Source organism: Melospiza melodia, chromosome 18 (genome assembly GCF_035770615.1).
Source record: "Melospiza melodia melodia isolate bMelMel2 chromosome 18, bMelMel2.pri, whole genome shotgun sequence".
Taxonomy (NCBI): Eukaryota; Metazoa; Chordata; class Aves; order Passeriformes; family Passerellidae; genus Melospiza; species Melospiza melodia.
Genome location: NC_086211.1, coordinates 14906612 through 14924281, shown reverse-complemented (window position 1 = coordinate 14924281; position 17670 = coordinate 14906612). Strand labels below are relative to the sequence as shown.

Here is a 17670-nt window from a genome sequence, read left to right as displayed (position 1 = left end):
CCATCCCTCCATCCCTCCCTCAATCCATGCTTCCATTTCCTCCTCCACGCCTCCATCACCATTCTCCCCTCCATTCATTTCTTCCTTCCTCCATCCTCTCCAACCCCTCCATCCTCATCCCTCCATTCTTCCCTCCATCCCTCCATTTTTCCATCCTTCCTTCCATCCTTCCACCTCTCCATCCCCCCATCCATCCATCCCTCCCTCCATCCCCCATCCTTCCACCCCTGCATTCCCCCACCCACCACCCTCTCTCGCTGCACTCCCAGCTGCCAGCCCAGCCCCATTCCCTGTCCCGCACCCTCACCTCGCCTCTCCCGGTGCCGCTCGGTCCCCGCCGCCGCTGTCGGTGTCCCTTTAACGGGCTCGGCCGGTGACACGCGTGTGCGTGTGTGCGAACGCGCGTGTGCGTGTGCTCCCCGCTCCCGGGGCTGGCTGGCAGCAGGGCCCCCCTTCTCCATCCCCCCGGATCCGGATCCGGCCCCATTCCCCCCCTCCACTCCCCGCTTATTTTTCCTGTTGTTTGGCGGGGTCGGGGCGGGGGCCGGGCGGGATCCGGCCCCTTCGCCAACGGGGGATTTTTGGGGGGATTATTCGCCGTTTTCTTCCCGCTGGGATTTTTTTTTTTTTTTTTTTTTTTGCTGCAACCGAAAGAAGACGGGCGCAAGGCATGGCATGAGCTTCGGGAGACAGGGCTGGAGGTAAGAGCCGCTCGGGAAAAGCCTTTCCCACACAAAGCCGGTGCCGGGCTCGATGGCGATGCCGGGGTCGGTGCCGGTGCCCGTTGTGTCGGTACCGATACCGGCAGCGGCAGCGCGGCCGCCCCAGCCGCATCCCGCATCATGGAGCCGCGTTATATAACGGAGCGGAGCCGGCCCGGCCCCGGGGCTCCCGGTCCGGTGCCCCCCCGCCGCCCCCGCCGCCCATGGCTCGGCAGAGGATGGAGGTCGCTGTGAGCCTCCCCCGGCCGGCGCTGCTGCCCCCTCCGCCCCCTCGCTGTGGGGAGGGGGATGCGGGGGGCGAGGGGATGGGATGTGCTGTGTGTCCGTCCCCCCCTCCCCAGCATGGCCGGGCAGCAGCGGGTGGGGAAGGCAGGGAAAGGGGGATCGGGGCACCCCGAGGGAGGCAGGGCTGCTCTGGGATGGGGGTGGAAGGGCAATCGCTGTAGGGACATGGATGTCCCAGTGTGCGGGTGATGTTTGCCCCCTTCCAGCCTCTAAAATTCCTCTAAAATCCTGGGATGGGGGTGGAAGGGCAGTCGCTGTAGGGACGTGGATGTCCCAGTGTGGGGGTGATGTTTGCCCCCTTCCAGCCTCTAAAATTCCTCTAAAATCCTGGGATGGGGGTGGAAGGGCGCATCGCTGTAGGGACGTGGATGTCCCAGTGTAGGGGTGCTGTTTGCCCCCTTCCAGCCTCTAAAATTCCTCTTGTCCTCCCTGGTGGCACCATTGGCATCCCCGAGGCTGCACTCGAACACCCAAACACCCCAAAAGCTCCCTGTGGCTTTCGGGGGATGCAGGGTGACCCCAGCCAAGGGATGGGGGACAGGGGCAGCCCCCCCATTCCCAGAGCCCAGGGAGATGGAGGAATGGAAAGGCTCTGGCTGGGATGGGGCTGAGCGGGGTCCTGCAGACCCCAGCATGGATCCATGGATCTCCCATCAGCCCAGGATGGGAACAGGAGTTTGTTTTGGTGGGGAGGATGAGGAGGGGCACAGGGATCAGCGTGTGGGGCTGGGGATCAGGCAGACTCGACGCCATGGAATGGCTGGGGCTGAGCACAGCTGGGGAAACTGAGGCACGGGGTTCTGGCAGCAAGCAGCAGGATACCCCCAAGGTCTTGGCCATGTGTGGTTCCAGGGGTGCCATGGGGCACTGGGCTGAGGTGGTGTCCCTCTGGCATCTGCTGGTGCCCCTGGGACGTGGCAGTGCCTGGCAGGGAAGGCCAGAGCATGGTGGCAGAGCCTCTCCATGCCCACCCTGTGCCCAGGGCCTGGGGTCTCACAGCACCCCGGGGTGCTCAGCAGGCTGGAGCAGCGGGCACACAGCCCCATGCCGTGCTGGCAGCTCCCCTGCTCTGAAGCTGGTGCTGATTTCACTCTGGCTACCAGGAAGAGGGAGGGAGGTGGCTTTGGAGTGGGGAGGACTCGCTCAAGCATCCATTTTTAATGAGCTAGATATCTATTTTTCCCCGAGCTGGCTTCCCCCACATCGATCCCTTTGCCTGCTCCCCTCCCGTGCCAGCAGCTCCAGGGCACAGGGGAGCAGCAGGATGGGCACCCCTGGCACTGGGACCCTCCTGCCACCCCAAATCTGCTCCTGGGGGAGGGGTGACCCTCACTGGGGCCGGGGTAAGGTGAGAGTGGGGAAAGGGTTCCCTTGTCCCCTCAGCGGGGTCACAGCCGTGGTGACCATCATGTGGGGACCTGGCCAAACAGAAGGACAGCAGGAGTGGGAGCACTTGGAGGTTGGAGGTTGGAGGTTGGAGTTTGGAGGTTGGAGGTTGGAGGTTGGAGGTTGGGGGTTGGAGGTTGGAGGTTGGAGGTTGGAGGTTGGAGGTTGCAGGTTGGAGGTTGCAGGTTGAAGGTTGGAGGTTGGAGGTTGCAGGTTGGAGGTTGGGGGTTGAAGGTTGGAGGTTGGAGGTTGGAGGTTGGAGGTTGGAGGTTGCAGGTTGCAGGTTGAAGGTTGGAGGTTGCAGGTTGCAGGTTGGAGGTTGGAGGTTGGAGGTTGGGGGTTGGGGGTTGGGGGTTGGAGGTTGGAGGTTGGGGGTTGGGGGTTGGAGTTTGGAGGTTGGGGGTTGGAGTTTGGAGGTTGGAGGTTGGAGGTTGGAGGTTGGAGGTTGGAGGTTGGGGTTGGAGGTTGGAGGTTGGAGGTTGGGGGTTGGAGGTTGGAGGTTGGAGGTTGGAGTTTGGAGGTTGGAGGTTGGATGTTGGGTGCTGCCCCTCTGCTCTGCAGATTGAAGCTGTGCCTGGCTCAGCAGCTCCATGGCAAAGCCACCTGCTCCTGCCTGGAGCTGTGTCCCCATCTCCCATCTCCTGCAGCTGCCAGCAGTGCCTGAGCAGGAGCTGCACCCCCAGAGGGGATTTGGGAGGCGAGTGGGAGCTGAGCTGTGGGAGGGAGCAGCGCTGGGTGTGCAGGCAGCAGAGCTCCTTGGCAGCACCCCTTCCCAACCCCTGCCCACCTGCCACGGGCACAGCCACGTGTGCCGGGGGCTCTGGGCCCACGGGAGGAGCTGGGGATGGGCAGGGCAGGGTTTGGGGAGGGCACAGCTCAGCAGGACCCGCTCCTCCCTGCTGGAGGGCTGATCCATGCCCAGCTCTTGGACGGGGCAAGCAGGAGGCCAGGAGCACGAGCAGGATGGTGCCTGATGGCTTTTGGAGCCCGGGCTGGCATTCAGCACCCAGAGCCCACCAAGGAGTGCCCTGGCTGGACACTGCCTGCCCTGGGGTCCCACCAGCCTCGTGCCAAGGGCCCCTGCCTGACCCCAAGGCCAGGGAAAAAGGGCCATCAGTGCCACCAATACCATCAGTGCCATTAGTGCCATCAGTGCCACCAGTGCCACCAGTGCCATCAGTGCCACCAATGCCATCAGTGCCACCAGTGTCACCAGTGTCATCAGTGCCACCAATGCCATCAGTGCCACCAGTGCCATCAGTGCCACCAGTGCCATCAGTGTCAAAAGTGCCATCAGTGCCACCAGTGCCACCAGTGCCATCAGTGCTCGTGTGGCTGTCACCATGCCTCTGGGGGTGAAGGGTTTGGGCAGGCACAAACCCCAGCAGGACCTGAGGAGCTCATCCACGTCCTGTGCTCGGGGACAGCTCCTGGCTCCTCAGGGGATTGTGCATTTCAGCCCTTGCTGGGCACAGGGAAGGGCTGGCACACGCTGGGAGCTGTCACCGGGCTCTGGATGGGGCTGTAGTGAGAGGAGGCCGGGCTGGGGAGGATTCAGCACACGAGGAGCTGCTCCCTCCGTGCCTCAGTGGGGAGCAGGGAGAAGCTTGGCCTTTCCATGGTGTGAGAGCGAAGATCTCCAGAGGAGGCTGGAGGGGAAGGGAGCAGGGCTCCAGCTCTGCCCTCAGTCTGTCCCTCCCGTGCTCCTTTGGGTGGGGGATTCCTCCCAGGGGGACAAGGAGCTGCCTGGGGAAAGGAGAGGTCAGGATTTGCTGTCTCTGGGAGAAGGGGGTTCAGCAGAGAGCTGAAAGCTGCTGCAGGAGGGGCTTGGTGGCCCTGTTTGGGGGGAAGTTTTGCTTGGGCAGGCTTGGGGCTGGAGCTCTGCCTCCCCCACGCTGAGGGCTGGGGACAGGAGCTGCACCTCCCAGTGCCCCCAGACAGGAGCTGCATCCCCCAGTGCCCCCAGACAGGAGCTGCTCTCCCACTGCCCCCAGACAGGAGCTGCACCTCCCACTGCCCCCAGACAGGAGCTGCTCTCCCACTGCCCCCAGACAGGAGCTGCATCCCCCCAGTGCCCCCAGACAGGAGCTGCTCTCCCACTGCCCCCAGACAGGAGCTGCATCCCCCCAGTGCCCCCAGACAGGAGATGCACCTCCCAGTGCCCCCAGACAGGAGCTGCACCTCCCAGTGCCCCCAGACAGGAGATGCACCTCCCAGTGCCCCCAGACAGGAGCTGCTCTCTCCCCAAAGCAATGGGGCCCTGAGCAGAGCTTGGTGCTGGCACCTCAGCCAGCTTTTCCCAGCTCCCTGGGGATGGGGCTGACCCTGCAAATCCCGAGGCTGACCTTTGGGCAGGCCGTGGGAGCTGAGAGGTTGCAGTGCTGGGGGTTCCTGCTGTGACAGCTCCTCTGCTTGGCCATGGGCTGCAAGAGGCAGCGATGAATTCACCAGCCTGGCTGGCACTGAGAGCAGCAGCCCCAGCACTGGGACTCAAACCAGTCATTTCCCAGCCCCTCCTGAGCCTCTTGGTCCCCTGCAAGGTGGGATGAGCTCCTTGGCACCGTTGGGAGCCTCCAGGGGAGCAGGAAAGCTGCTCTCAGCCCTTGGGTCTCCCCTGGAGTTCTCAGGGCAGCCCCAGGAGGGATTTTCCCAGCTCCCATCACACAAACAGCAGCACTCCAGGGCCAGGTGGAGAGGCAAGGCCTTTCCTTACCGTGAATTCCTGGACTGTGCAGCAAGGAAGAGGCAGCACTGAGCTTGGAGCTGTGCTCTGAGCCTCTGTCCCTGCTCACCTGTGTGAGTGCTGGAGCCCAAATCCACCTGTGCACACACACACAGACACACACACAGCATCTCCAGGCATGGAGCATCTCTCCACTGCTCCTGCATCTCCAGGAGAAGCAGTGGCTCCTCCAGAGTCTCCAGCAGCTCCTCTGCACTGCCGGGGTGATCCAAACCCCCTGAGGAGACCCAGACTGGAGCTGGGTGCCGGGCAGCGTTCTGATCCGGCGGGATCGGGGCTGGGGGCATCAGCAGCAGCAGCAGCAGCAGCAGCACGGCAGCTCTGCAGGGGATGTGCTCGTGTGTTCATCGCTGCCGTGTGCTCCGACAGGCGGCTCCGGCCCCAGCCCGGCCCCGGGCAGCTCAGCCCCCCGGAGGCTGCACAAAGCGCGGGCCCGAGCTCGGCACAGCGCTCCGCCCGAACGGAGCCTTGGTTTGCTGCATTAGTAAAAATAGCCGGGTAATGAATTCAGCTGATGCAACCCCGGCAGCGCGTGCACGCGGCAGGCCCAGCTGTGCTGAGAGTGTGAGAGGGGTTGGGTGAGTGTGAGTGTGAGTGTGAGTGTGAGTGTGAGTGTGTGTGTGTGTGTGAGTGTGTGTGTGAGTGTGAGCAGGATTGTGTGTGTGTGTGTGTGTGCATCCCGTGTGTGTGAGTGTGCATGTGTGTATGTGTGTGTGTGAGTGTGAGTGTGTGAGTGTGTGTGAGTGTGTGTGCATCCTGTGTGAGTGTGAATGTGAGTGTGAGTGGGATTGTGTGTGTGAGAGAGTGAGCGTGAGCAGGATTGTGTGTGTGTGCATCCCGTGTGAGTGTGAGTGTGAGTGGGGCTTGTGTGTGTATGCATCCCATGGGTGTGTGAGTGTGAGTGTGAGCCGGACTGTGCCAGGGCACCCCGCTGCCTGGGGCTCTGTGTGTGTGTGTGTGTGTGTGTGTGTGTGCACCGTGTGTGTGTGTGTGCACACCGTGTTTGTGTGTGCACATCCCATGTGTGTGTGTGCACCATGTGTGTGTGCACGCCGTGTTTGTGTATGCACATCCCATGTGTGTGTGCACCGTGTGTGTGTGTGAGTGTGAGTGTGTGTGTGCATCCCATGGGTGTGTGACTGTGAGTGTGAGCCTGGCTTGAGTGTCCATCCCATGCATGTATGTGTGTGTGCACATCCCATGTGTGTGTGTGTGTGTGAGTGTGTGTGTGTGTGTGTACAACCCGTGTGTGTGTGAGTGTGAGCAGCAGCGATGGCTGCTCGCTCCGCACGGCTTTGCCACCTTTGGCAGCAGCTCTGGCTCCTGGCAGGGCCATACAAGGCTCCGAGGGGGCTGGGGGCAGCAGGGACCGGCTGGGTGACAGCAGGGTCCCATGGAGAGTCTGTGGGGCAGTCATGGATTATCCCTGGGATCCCATCTGCCTGCTGGGTTACTGTGGGATCTCTGACAAGGATCTGTTGGAGCAATCCTGGATCTTGCCAGGGCCCTGAGGGGTGACGGAGGTTCCCTTACAAGGAGCCGGTGGGGCAGGGCTGGATCTTCCCTCCCAGGGCCGGATGCGGGCAGGGACACAGACACGAGCACGGTGTCCTTGGGGGGCCGCTGTCCCCGGTGCTGACCGGGACCGGAGCCACTGTCCCCGGTGCTGACCGGCACCGAATGAACGGGACCGCTGTCCGTGGTGCTGACCGGGGCCGCTCAGCGGAGCCGCTGTCCTCGGTGTACTGAATGACCAGGGACCGAATGACCGGGGCCACTGTCCCTGGTGCTGACCGGGACCTGTGACCGGGACTACTGTCCTCGGTGCTGACCAGCACAGTCCGCTGTCCCCGGTGCTGACTGGGACCGATGATCGGGGCCGCTGTCCCCGGTGCTGACCGGGACCGAATGAACGGGACCGATGACCGGGGCTGCTGTCCTCGGTGCTGACCGGGACCGATGACCGGGGCTGCTGTCCTCGGTGCTGACCGGGACCGATAACCGGGGCTGCTGTCCTCGGTGCTGACCGGGACCGATAACCGGGGCTGCTGTCCTCGGTGCTGACCGGGCCCGATGATCGGGGCCGCTGTCCGCGGTGCTGAGCGGGACCGAATGAACGGGACCGATGACCGGGGCTGCTGTCCGCGGTGCTGACCGGGACCGGGGCCGCTGTCCTCGGTGCTGACCGAGCCCGCCCGCTGTCAGGGGCCTCCCAGGCCGCCCAGCCCAGGATCTCCGCTGGCTCCAGTCTGGCTCCAGCCCGGCTGTCCCGAGCCCAGCCCGATCCCTGCTGCACAGGATAACTGCTCCAAGAGCGGGGATCCCCCAGACCAGGCACAAACAGGGTGGGTGAAGGCCCTGCCCGTGTCTCAAGGCCTTCATCCCTCTGCACTACCACGTGCAGACAGTAAACTCGCCAACAGGTTGGGCAGGCTCTGTTTCCCAGGCAGTTACCATTGTGTTCATGCCAGCACGCTCACAGTGCAGTGTTTGTGGTGCCAGGCTCTCAGACCCCGGCTCGTTTCTCTCTCCCTGCGTCAATCCCGCCCCCCAGCACTGCATCATCGCTCCCGTGGGTGACAACCCCCCCAAACCTCCCTGCCGGTGACGTATCCTGAGAAATGGGCACCCTGCAGTGGATTCGGGAGGCTCGAGGGCTCTGGCCTTTGCTCTTGTCAGGTTTTCTCCTACTGGGCTGGATCTGGCACTCCATGGCTGGGGGAGACCTCTCTGTGAGAGAGCAAAGGGGGGCTGCAAATCTGGGCCCTCACTGTGGGACCCCAGAGCAAGGATGGTTGTACCAAATGCTGAACAATCCCAGTGATGATGATGATGATGATGATGATGATGATGGTATGCTTGGCCCAGTCATGCAATCTGCAAACACTGAGATGACAGGGAGAAGGGAAAGGGACAAATCTCTTCTCTCCTGTTGCTTTGGAGTGGCCAAAAAGCATTTGGAGGCGTTCATGGAACTGTTGGAACATGTGGGAGGGTCTGTGCTGACACCTCCAAGGCAGACAGCTCCGGGTTTGTCTGTCCATCCGTGTCTCTGGGCTGGGAGTGCCTGGGGAGGGGCAGGGTGGGCTCTGTGACCCCCAGGGGCTGTGGCAGTGTCATTTTGGGCATCAGAGCAGTGTGGGCTCAGCCCTGGGCTGCAGGAGCTGGGGGGCTCCTGCCTGTAGGCCGAGGCTCTCCCATGGCACAGGAGGGCAGATGCCAGCCCTGCCCTTGGTGTCACAGACAGCAGCTATTGGCCCCCTCCCCTTCCAGCCCACCCTCTCCACGCTGGGGTCTTTCCAAACCCTCTCCTCACTGGGGTCTTTCCCCAAGCCCAGTTCAGTGCCTGGGGGTGCTGGGAGCACCCAAATTCTTCCCAGCTCATCTCCCAAGAGAGAAATGCCTGCCTGGCTTCCCCCACCGCTGCCCAGATCCTCCCATGCCCAGAGGCTCGAATCTCTCTCCATTTTTCTCTTTGAAGTGACTTCAGGCTCACTCAAGGTTCGAGATTTCTGTGCTCTGTTCAGGCAGCCCGAGCTCCCTGGGCAGGTGCCTGGCTCAGCTTTCCAGGAAAAGCTGCTGGACCCTCTGTGCCCCCTGAGCCCCCTGAGCTCAGCCTCGAGGACCAGCCGAACTCTGAGCAGGTTTTGGATGCGGTGCCAAAACCTCCTGCTGGCTGCTGTGAGTCTGGCGACTTCTCAGATCTGTGTCCTGCTGGGACCGTCCCCTCGGGCTGCCGAGGCCCTGCTCTGCTCCTCTGCCACCACCTGCCCTGTCCCTGTGCCCAGCGGCTCTGGGGCTCGGTGCCACCACCTGCCCTGTCCCCAGTGTTGGAGTGACGGCGGGTGGCATGGCTGGGACAGATGGAAATGAGAGATCTCTGCAGCCAGGTCGTGGAACTTGGGGTTTATTGCAAAGGGCCTGGGGGCAGGGCCCTGCTGGGAGCTGCCAAACACAGCTCAGAGCAGGCCCAAAGAGGAGACAGGGAGAGAGGATGAGAGAGTAAGAGGGTAAGAGAGCCAGGTTCCCATTACAATACAATAAATCTTCTTCTGTGTTGAATATTCTAATTCTCACTAACCAATCTAGTACAAGATACAAATCCTATAGCATTTCCATACAGCCTATAAGAATCATTACATTACCACACTGTGTTACATTTTAAACCCTATAAACTCCTCTTTGGGCCCCTTCTGCCAAGCTGTAGGGTCTGCTCTGACCCTTGGGCCTGTCTGCAAGCAGAGGGTGTTGTTTCATCAAAAGGGGATTGCCTTCAGCTGACCACACCATTGTTATCCAGTTGTTCAGTAACTGAGGTATCTCAAAGCTTGCTTTCATTTCAATATTGCTTATAGTTTCTGTATTCTCAAAATCTTTTGCCAGGCAATCATATTTATAAGGCTTTCCTGTTTCACCTTCCCCAACACCCGGGGCCGGCCAGCGTGCCCAGCGCCTCTGGGGCTCGGTGCCACTCTCTGCAGTGACACTTCCCGTGCCACCTGGCCATTGTCTGTTTGGGTTGGCGCTCTGTGAGACACCGGCCGCACGTTCTGTTTACCTCCCTGATTGCAGCCGAGCCGCTGGTTTCGAGTTTCTCCCTTCTCTCCCCTCCCCTTCTGCTGCTTTCAAGCGAATTTAACACATGTCCAAGCATCGGGCGGCGTGAGCGGAGGCAGCAGCGGCTGCATCCGAGCCGGGAGCGGCGCCAGGCTGTCTGCACAGGGCTGGGCTCGTCCCCGGGGGCCACAGCGCGGTGGGACGGTGCCACCGAGCCGGGCTGGCTGCGGGCACCTCGGCTGGCACCGCGGCTCCCCCAGCGCCGTGCCGGGAATGGGAGGTGCCCTGTGCCTGCATCCCTCGGGTTCTCCAGGTGTGCCACCGGCACCTGACTGTGCTGTTGAGCTCCTTTTTGGGTGGCTGTGCCCTCCCGGGGTGCTCCAGGAAAGCTGGATGAGGCCGGGGATATCACCAGCCGGGGTCTGTGTACAAATCACAAACAGGACAGGACTGCTGGGAATGTGCCTTGAGCTGTTTGATTTTCCACCATCACTCTCATTCCATGGCTATGACAGTGGGAAGATGCCAGCAGCTCACATCCCAGGCAGCAGACCAAGAATTCAATGTTACAACTCACTTTAAAAGTTTTCTGACCAACCACACAAAGCAGAAGCACATTGACAGTAGTTCTATCCAACCACTATATGCACGGTTAAAACAATGCTTGCTTATTTTGGATACAATACCTGCTTGTAAACCTTAAAACACAACACACAGAGCTCCATTATTCAGCTTAAAACCTCCTAACATCTCACTAGATAAACTTTTCTGCAGCTTAGGGAGTTATTCTAGACAAGCATTAATACACACACCATTGTTCTGTTTGTCCTTGCTTCTCTACTTTTTACATAATTTTTCTGCTGACCAATCTCATGGCTGCTGCTTAACTCCAATCACAGTTCTGCTGTCTCTGAGGCCTGCACTTTGCAGCTTTCCCAAAACCCCTCTGATTTTATGGATTCCCACAAGGGATGCTGTGAGAGTGAAAGGGATGGGCAGCAGCAGGGGTCTGGGCTGCATCCTGCTTCCAGGCTCAGGGACCATGGAGCTTCCCCATGAGCAGGATGCCCTTTCCTCAGTGTACCTCCATCAGGGATTGACTTTCTCCACCCCAAATCAAGCAGCTGTAATAATCCCTTGCTTTAATCTCGGGTCTGGGAAGAGCTGGCAGGCAGGAAGGTCCCCAGCTCCTGTCACTGATGGATGGAGGTGCCAAGCACCCCTTGGGCCTTCAGGGGAGCTCCCTGTGCCCTGTTCCATGCACTGCAAGCTGCACTCCTATGCTTCAGCTCCTTGTGCCCGCAGGGGTTGCCAGGATCAGCTTTTTGGCAGGGTTTGGTGTGGCATTGGCACGTGGGGCACGGGCAGGGCAGGCAGAGCTGGGCAGGGCCCTGTGCCAGGCCCTGGCTGGGCAGGGGGAGGGGGCTGAGCCCCCATCAATAATTCAGCTCCATATTTATAGAGGGAAATGCGTTGAATAATGGATGGTGGGTGAGGGGGGCCCTTGGGAAGCCAGCCTTGATGCCACTGCAATATTTATCAGCCCAGTTTGCCGGGTGCTGCCTGAGGCTCCACTACGGCTGGCACAGGCTCACTGCTGAGGGCTTGGCTGGCACAGTGGGCACAGGCAGCTCTGCTCCTTTGCCTGCTGCCCTCTACAAAAATGCACTGAGGGACGGAGCCCCTCTGCTCTGGAGCCAGGCTGGGAGAGCTGGGGGTGCTCACCTGGAGAGGAGAAGCTCCAGGGACACCTCAGAGCCCCTGCCAGGGCCTAAATATGGGCCTGGATATTGGGAAGGAATTGTTCTCTGGCAGGGTGGGCAGGTCCTGGCACAGGGTGCCCCGAGCAGCTGTGGCTGCCCCTGCATCCCTGGCAGTGCCCAAGGCCAGGCTGAAGCACCCTGGGATGGTGGAAGGTGTCCCTGCCCATGGCATGGATGTGGAATGAGGTGGGCTTTGAGGTCACTTCCAACCCAAACCAGTCTGTGGATCCTTCTCCGTCTGCCACTGGTCATGCTTGCTTCTAGGCTCAGAGAGTGATGTGGATATCCAGGGACTAATCCCCATCTGTCCCTCCTCACAGGGGGCACCAGGGCCATGCAGCTCCTGGGAGGACCCTTCTCTGTGTCCCAGACACATCCCCTCTGTGGCTGTGCCCACCTGGTCGCATGTGCCACCCTGCTCAGGGCCCCCAGGACCTCCCCCCTCCCTGGTGCCACCACCCCCCCACAGACCCAGAGCCCCTGACCCCACACCCTGTGTTACAGAGACACCCGTGGAAGATGTCGAACCCGAGAAACGGCGACACCAAGCCCCCATGTTTGCCCCGCAATGGACTGGTGAAGATCCCCACGCAAGCCAACGGCCTCGGCTCCGCCAGCATCACCAAAGGCACCCCCGCCGTGAAAAACCGCCTGTGCCAGCCTTCCTCCGTGCCTGCCATCCTCAGCCCGGCCTTAGCCCACCGCAGCGACCTGCCCATCCCCAGCCTGGCCTCCCCGCTCTCCTTGGCCACCCTGGCCAGCGTGTCCTCCCCTCCCGGCGCTTCCTTGGTGGGACTGAACGCCAGCGAGGGCTCGGAGCAGCCGTCCCCGGAGCGGCTGCCGGGCTCGCCCTCGGAGAGGCAGCTGGCCGTGGACGAGAAGATCCTCAACCGCCTGTTCTGGTACTTTTCGGCGTGCGAGAAGTGCGTGCTGGCGCAGGTGTGCAAGGCGTGGCGGAGGGTGCTCTACCAGCCCAAGTTCTGGGTGGGCTTGACGCCCGTCCTGCACACCAAAGAGCTCTACAACGTCCTGCCCGGGGGAGAGAAGGAGTTTGTCAGCCTGCAGGGCTTCGCCGTCCGCGGCTTCGACGGCTTCTGCCTCGTGGGCGTCTCTGACCTGGACATTTGTGAGTTCATTGACAACTACCCCCTCTCCAAGAAGGGGGTCAAGTCCATGAGCCTTAAGAGGTCGACCATCACAGATGCGGGCTTGGAGGTAGGTGACCCTCCTAAAGTGACCGGGGTGGCTGAGGTGAGCTGGTGGAGGGTCAGTCCTGGTGGCCTTGGGGACACACACATGGGCAGAGTGGTCCTGTCACAGTGAAGGGGCAGACAGGTGGCATGGCCACCCCACGGGTGCTGGCAGCACAGGGAGGCCCTGCCTGTGGTGTGGGCAGTGGGATGGGTGCAGCCCGTGGCTGCAGGAGGCTGTTGGGGCTGCATCCCTGCAGGAAAGCAGGGCTAGGTGAGGTGATGATGTGACAGTGGGTGACAAGCTCTGGAGACAGGGCATCCCTGCTTGGCTGGCTGCTCCCCAGCAAGGGGGTCACCCAAGCAAGGGGCTGAGGATCAGGTAGAGATAGGGCAACTCAGGGGGCTGGGCAAGGTCCCCACCAAGATCCTTGCCCCATGCCACGGCCAAACACAGCACCAGCTGTTCCGTGGGCACATCTCACCCGTGCTGGAGTGGCATCAATCCCCACCCTGCAGGAGCACCTGGCACAGTGCTGGGGCTGCAGCCAGGGGTCTCTGCCTGTCCCCTCCCATTCCCCACTCACGCTGGTGTGCCCTGAGGCAGGCATTGAACCCATGCCAGGGAGGTCCCAGGGAGAAGCCTGGGAGCAGTGGGAAGAGCCCCGGGGTCTCAGAGGGAGCCAGGGTGGGGACACAGGGACGCACACGGGTGGGTGGCAGCGCCTGGCACGGCCTGACGCCCTGCCCTCGGCAGGTGATGCTGGAGCAGATGCAGGGCGTGGTGCGGCTGGAGCTGTCGGGCTGCAACGACTTCACGGAGGCCGGGCTGTGGTCCAGCCTCAACGCCCGCATCACGGCGCTGAGCGTCAGCGACTGCATCAACGTGGCCGACGACGCCATCGCCGCCATCTCGCAGCTCCTGCCCAACCTGACCGAGCTCAACCTGCAAGCCTACCACGTGACGGACACGGCGCTCGCCTACTTCACCGCCAAGCAGGGCTACACCACCCACACCCTGCGCCTCAACTCCTGCTGGGAGATCACCAACCACGGCGTGGTCAACATGGTGCACAGCCTGCCCAACCTGAGCGTGCTCAGCCTCTCGGGCTGCTCCAAGGTGACGGACGACGGCGTGGAGCTGGTGGCCGAGAACCTGCGGAAGCTGCGCAGCCTCGACCTGTCCTGGTGCCCCCGCATCACCGACATGGCCCTGGAGTACATCGCCTGCGACCTGCACAAGCTGGAGGAGCTGGTGCTCGACAGGTAAAGGGCTGTGCTGAGCCGTGCTGTGCCGTGCCAAGCCATGCCATGCCATGCTGTGCTATGCCAAGCCATGCCAAGTCACGCCATACCGTGCTGAGCCATGCCATGCCATGCACGCCATGCCATGCCATGTTGAGCTGTGCTGTGCCGTGTCACCCCATGACAAACCATGCCGTGCCAAGCCGTGCCATGCTGAGCCGCGCTGTAGCAGAGGGTGCAGCATGGGGGCCATGGTTTGGGGACACCCACGGGTGACCAGCTGGCCCTGACACCCCGTGTCCCGGCAGGTGCGTGCGGATCACCGACACCGGCCTCAGCTACCTGTCCACCATGTCATCCCTGCGGAGCCTCTACCTGCGCTGGTGCTGCCAGGTAGGTGTGAAACACGGCTGTGCCCGTCCCGGCTCGGCTCGGCACGGCAGAGAGGGCATGGTGGCACCTCCCTGGGCATGGGCCATGAGCTCGGGGCGGGCTCCCGGGGCTGGCTGAAGACCCCATGACTCGGTGCCAGGGAGCACAGAGCTCCTGTGAACTCAGCAGGACTCAGCCCTGGCACCCCGACCCTGCATCCCCAGAGCCCATACCCGCTCCCTGCCCTGGCTCCCCGCTCCCTGTCGCACAGCCCAGACCCAGCACCCTGGCCCTGCACCCCAAATCCTGCCCCAGCATCCCGCTGCAACATCCCACATCCTGCTCAGGCTCCCCTCCCTGCAGCCTGTCCCACCACAGTTCCCTGCCCTGGCACCCAGAGCCAGCACACTGCCCCAGCATCCTGCACCCTGCTTCAGGTTCCCAGCCCTGGCACCAGCTCCCTGCCCCAGCTGGGCAATGCTGAGCCCTGGCGCTGTGGTTGTCCCCATTGTCCCCTCCTCATCCCCATCCCGTCTTCTTTTCCAGGTGCAGGATTTTGGCCTGAAGCACCTCCTGGGCATGGGCAGCCTGCGCCTGCTCTCACTGGCTGGTGAGACCCTGACCCCCTACCAGGGACCAGAGACCCCAGGGGCTGGGGGCACTGGGCATGGGGACAGAGAGAGCCCTGGGGACAGCCTGGGGACAGCCAGCCTCCCCCCAGGCCAGCAGGCACCTGCACCCAGCCCAGCCTGTGGGGAAAGATGCACAGCTGGGCTCTTGGGGTGCCGTGTTTTTTGGGGTGGTGGTGTTTTGGGAGCTATGGTTTTGCCATTCAAGTCTTCTGAGGTGTTGGTTTTTGGGGAGCTGCTGTAGGGGACACACTTTTTTGGGTGTTTTTTTTTTTTTCTTTGGAATACTGGTGCTTTGAGATGCTGGGATTTTAGGCTGACCTTAGTGTGTAGGTGTTTTGAAGCATTGTTCTTTAGCATGCTGGTTTTCTGGGTTCTGTTGGGGGTTTTTTTTTGGTGCTAATTTTGATGGTCTTGGTATTTTGGGGTGCTGATGCTTTAAGGTATTGGTTTTTGTGTGCATTTTGGAGTGCTGGATTTTTTGGATGCTGAGATTTTGTAGTGTTAGGCTTTTTGGGGTACTTTTTTTGTTTTAGCACGCTGGTTTTTTGGATTCTGCCTTTTGTGTGTGGTGAGGTTTGAGGTGCTGGGATTTTGAGGTCCTGACCCTTTGGTTCTGTTTGGGGGGATTTTGGTGCTCTGGGATGCTGGTGCCTTTGTGATGCTGTTTTTGGGGATGCTATTTTTGGGGGGACACTGTTGATCTGGGCTGACAGAGCACCCTGTCCCCTTGCAGGCTGCCCCTTGCTGACCACCACGGGGCTGTCGGGGCTGGTGCAGCTGCAGGAGCTGGAGGAGCTGGAACTCACCAACTGCCCCGGGGCCACCCCGGAGCTCTTCAAGTACTTCTCCCAGCACCTGCCGTGCTGCATGGTGATCGAGTAGCGCCCGAGCCGGCCCGCCCCGCGCCCTCCCCGGCCGACATCGCCCACCCCATCTCCCTCCGGCTGCGGGGGGATTCGAGAGACGCCCCCGATTCCATCCGAGCCCGGACATCCCCCGCATCGCCGCCCCCGAGGGACGCGGGGCTCCGGGGGGAGATGGGGGCAGGAGCCCCCCCGGTACCATGTAAATTCCCCCCACGCCGCCGCCACCGCCCGTGCTCCTCCCGCTGTCCTGCCAATCCCTTCCGGACAGATGAACGGACATCATGGAAGCCCAAAGTGGGAAGGCGACGCTGTGTGACCCCCCCCGGCCGCATCCTGCTCCCCCCGCTCCGGTGCCAGCGCCACCGAGGATGCTCCAGGGCACCCAAGGATGCTCGCGGGGATGGCCAGAGGAGGATGCGGATTTTGGGGTGGCGGCGGGAGGCTGGATGGGTCCCCTGACGCCCCCGGAGCGGGTCACCGAGCTCACCCCCCCGTCCCCGCGCTGCGTGTCCCCTCCAGCCCCCCGCCCCGCCTTTGGGGCGCTCTCCCCCGGTCAATAGGATGTCCCTCTCCGCCCGCCCGCCGCCCTCGCATGCTCGCTTGCTTCAGTCTCGTGCTACGGCAGGTTTCGGGGTACCGGGGGGACGGTGACAAGCGACAGCCCCACTGAGCCCCTCCACGCGCCGGATCCCGCCCCGGGCTGCCCTGGCGACATCCCCCGCGCCCGGGGACCCTCCTGCACCCCGCGGGGCTGGGGGGTGATGCCACCGCCGGGTAGCGACCCATCCGTCTGGGATGGGACATCCCGGGCCACCGGGGCCGGGGCGGAGCCACCGCGGCGACACCGGCAGCGCAGAGAGACCGCGGGAGGTGGCACCTCGGACGCACTGCCACCACTGCCACCGCTCTTCCAGCTGAAAAGCCATCGCCCCCGTGCCGGCGGCAAGCGGGGCACCGGGGGGACCCCCGGGCTGAGCCGAGATGGGACCGAGCCGGAGCGGGGCTGGGGGAGCCAGCGCGGGAGGGGCTCGGTGCCCCCCGGGCAGTGCCCGCCCTGTGCCACAGCCATGGGAAGAGAGTGGGCACGGGCACGGGCACGGGATGGGCACGGACACGGACACGGACACGGACACGCTTTCGGTTTGTTTTGCCTTTGTACCGGCCGGGAAGGAACTGCTGCACCAACCGCCGCCTCCGCTCCCTGCTTTGTCCAAACGCCCCTTTTCACCCCAAAATGGCACCAGCTGGAAGGGCTTTGGGGAGTCCCTGGGGCTGCGGGACAGGGTGGCACTGCCGGGGACCGGAGCACCCCGGCACGGGGTGGAGGGCTGCCCGCACCCCCAAAGCCTGCAGTGTCCCAGGACAGCGGCACACACGGGGTGTCCCCAGCCCCGCAGGTGACAGCGGCAGTTTTGGGGTGCCAGAGCCCTGCAGGTGACAGCGGCAGTTTTGGGGTGCCACAGCCCCGCACAAGTCCCTGGTTTCAAGGTTGCACAGACAGCCCAGCACGGCCCCCATACCGTGGCAGTGACCCCCTGCACCCCTACTCCCCCGTGCACCCCTGTATCCCTCCAGTGCACCTGTACATCACCAATGCACCCCATATCCTCCCCGCACCCCATTTCCCACCTGCAGCCTGACCCACAAGGCTCCCACAGACCTCTGACCCCCATTTATCCCCCTGACCCACATCCCTGTGCACCCCCAATTCCCTGAACCCCACTTCTCCCGGCACCCCCCCAATGCACACTCCCATGGCAGTGTGCACCTCCCAGCGCACCCTCACACCCCTCTGCACCCCGGTAATGCTCCAGCTCACCCCTACACCCCCAATGCACCCCATATCCCCTCGGCGCCCCCATTTCCCACCCTGACCCCCAATGCCCCCCACACCCCCCTGAACCCCGTT

At 62.5% G+C, this 17670-nt stretch overlaps 1 protein-coding gene across 1 annotated transcript; it reads left to right on the top strand.

The window, feature by feature from the left end:
- Positions 1–380: 380 nt before the first annotated feature.
- Positions 381–16947, top strand: FBXL16 (F-box and leucine rich repeat protein 16). Its single transcript, XM_063171293.1, has 6 exons — positions 381–701; positions 11961–12671; positions 13404–13912; positions 14200–14284; positions 14810–14873; positions 15629–16947. Exons 2-6 carry the CDS (start codon positions 11976–11978, stop codon positions 15775–15777), a joined length of 1503 nt encoding a protein of 500 aa, XP_063027363.1. The 5' UTR covers positions 381–701; positions 11961–11975; the 3' UTR covers positions 15778–16947.
- Positions 16948–17670: the final 723 nt, after the last annotated feature.

Coding starts and splice junctions, on each gene's coding strand:
- FBXL16 (XM_063171293.1), top strand. CDS start 11,976: ATGTCGAACCCGAGAAACGGCGACACCAAGCCCCCATGTTTGCCCCGC. Junction 12,672..13,403: donor TCACAGATGCGGGCTTGGAG/GTAGGTGACCCT, acceptor TGCCCTCGGCAG/GTGATGCTGGAGCAGATGCA. Junction 13,913..14,199: donor GAGGAGCTGGTGCTCGACAG/GTAAAGGGCTGT, acceptor GTGTCCCGGCAG/GTGCGTGCGGATCACCGACA.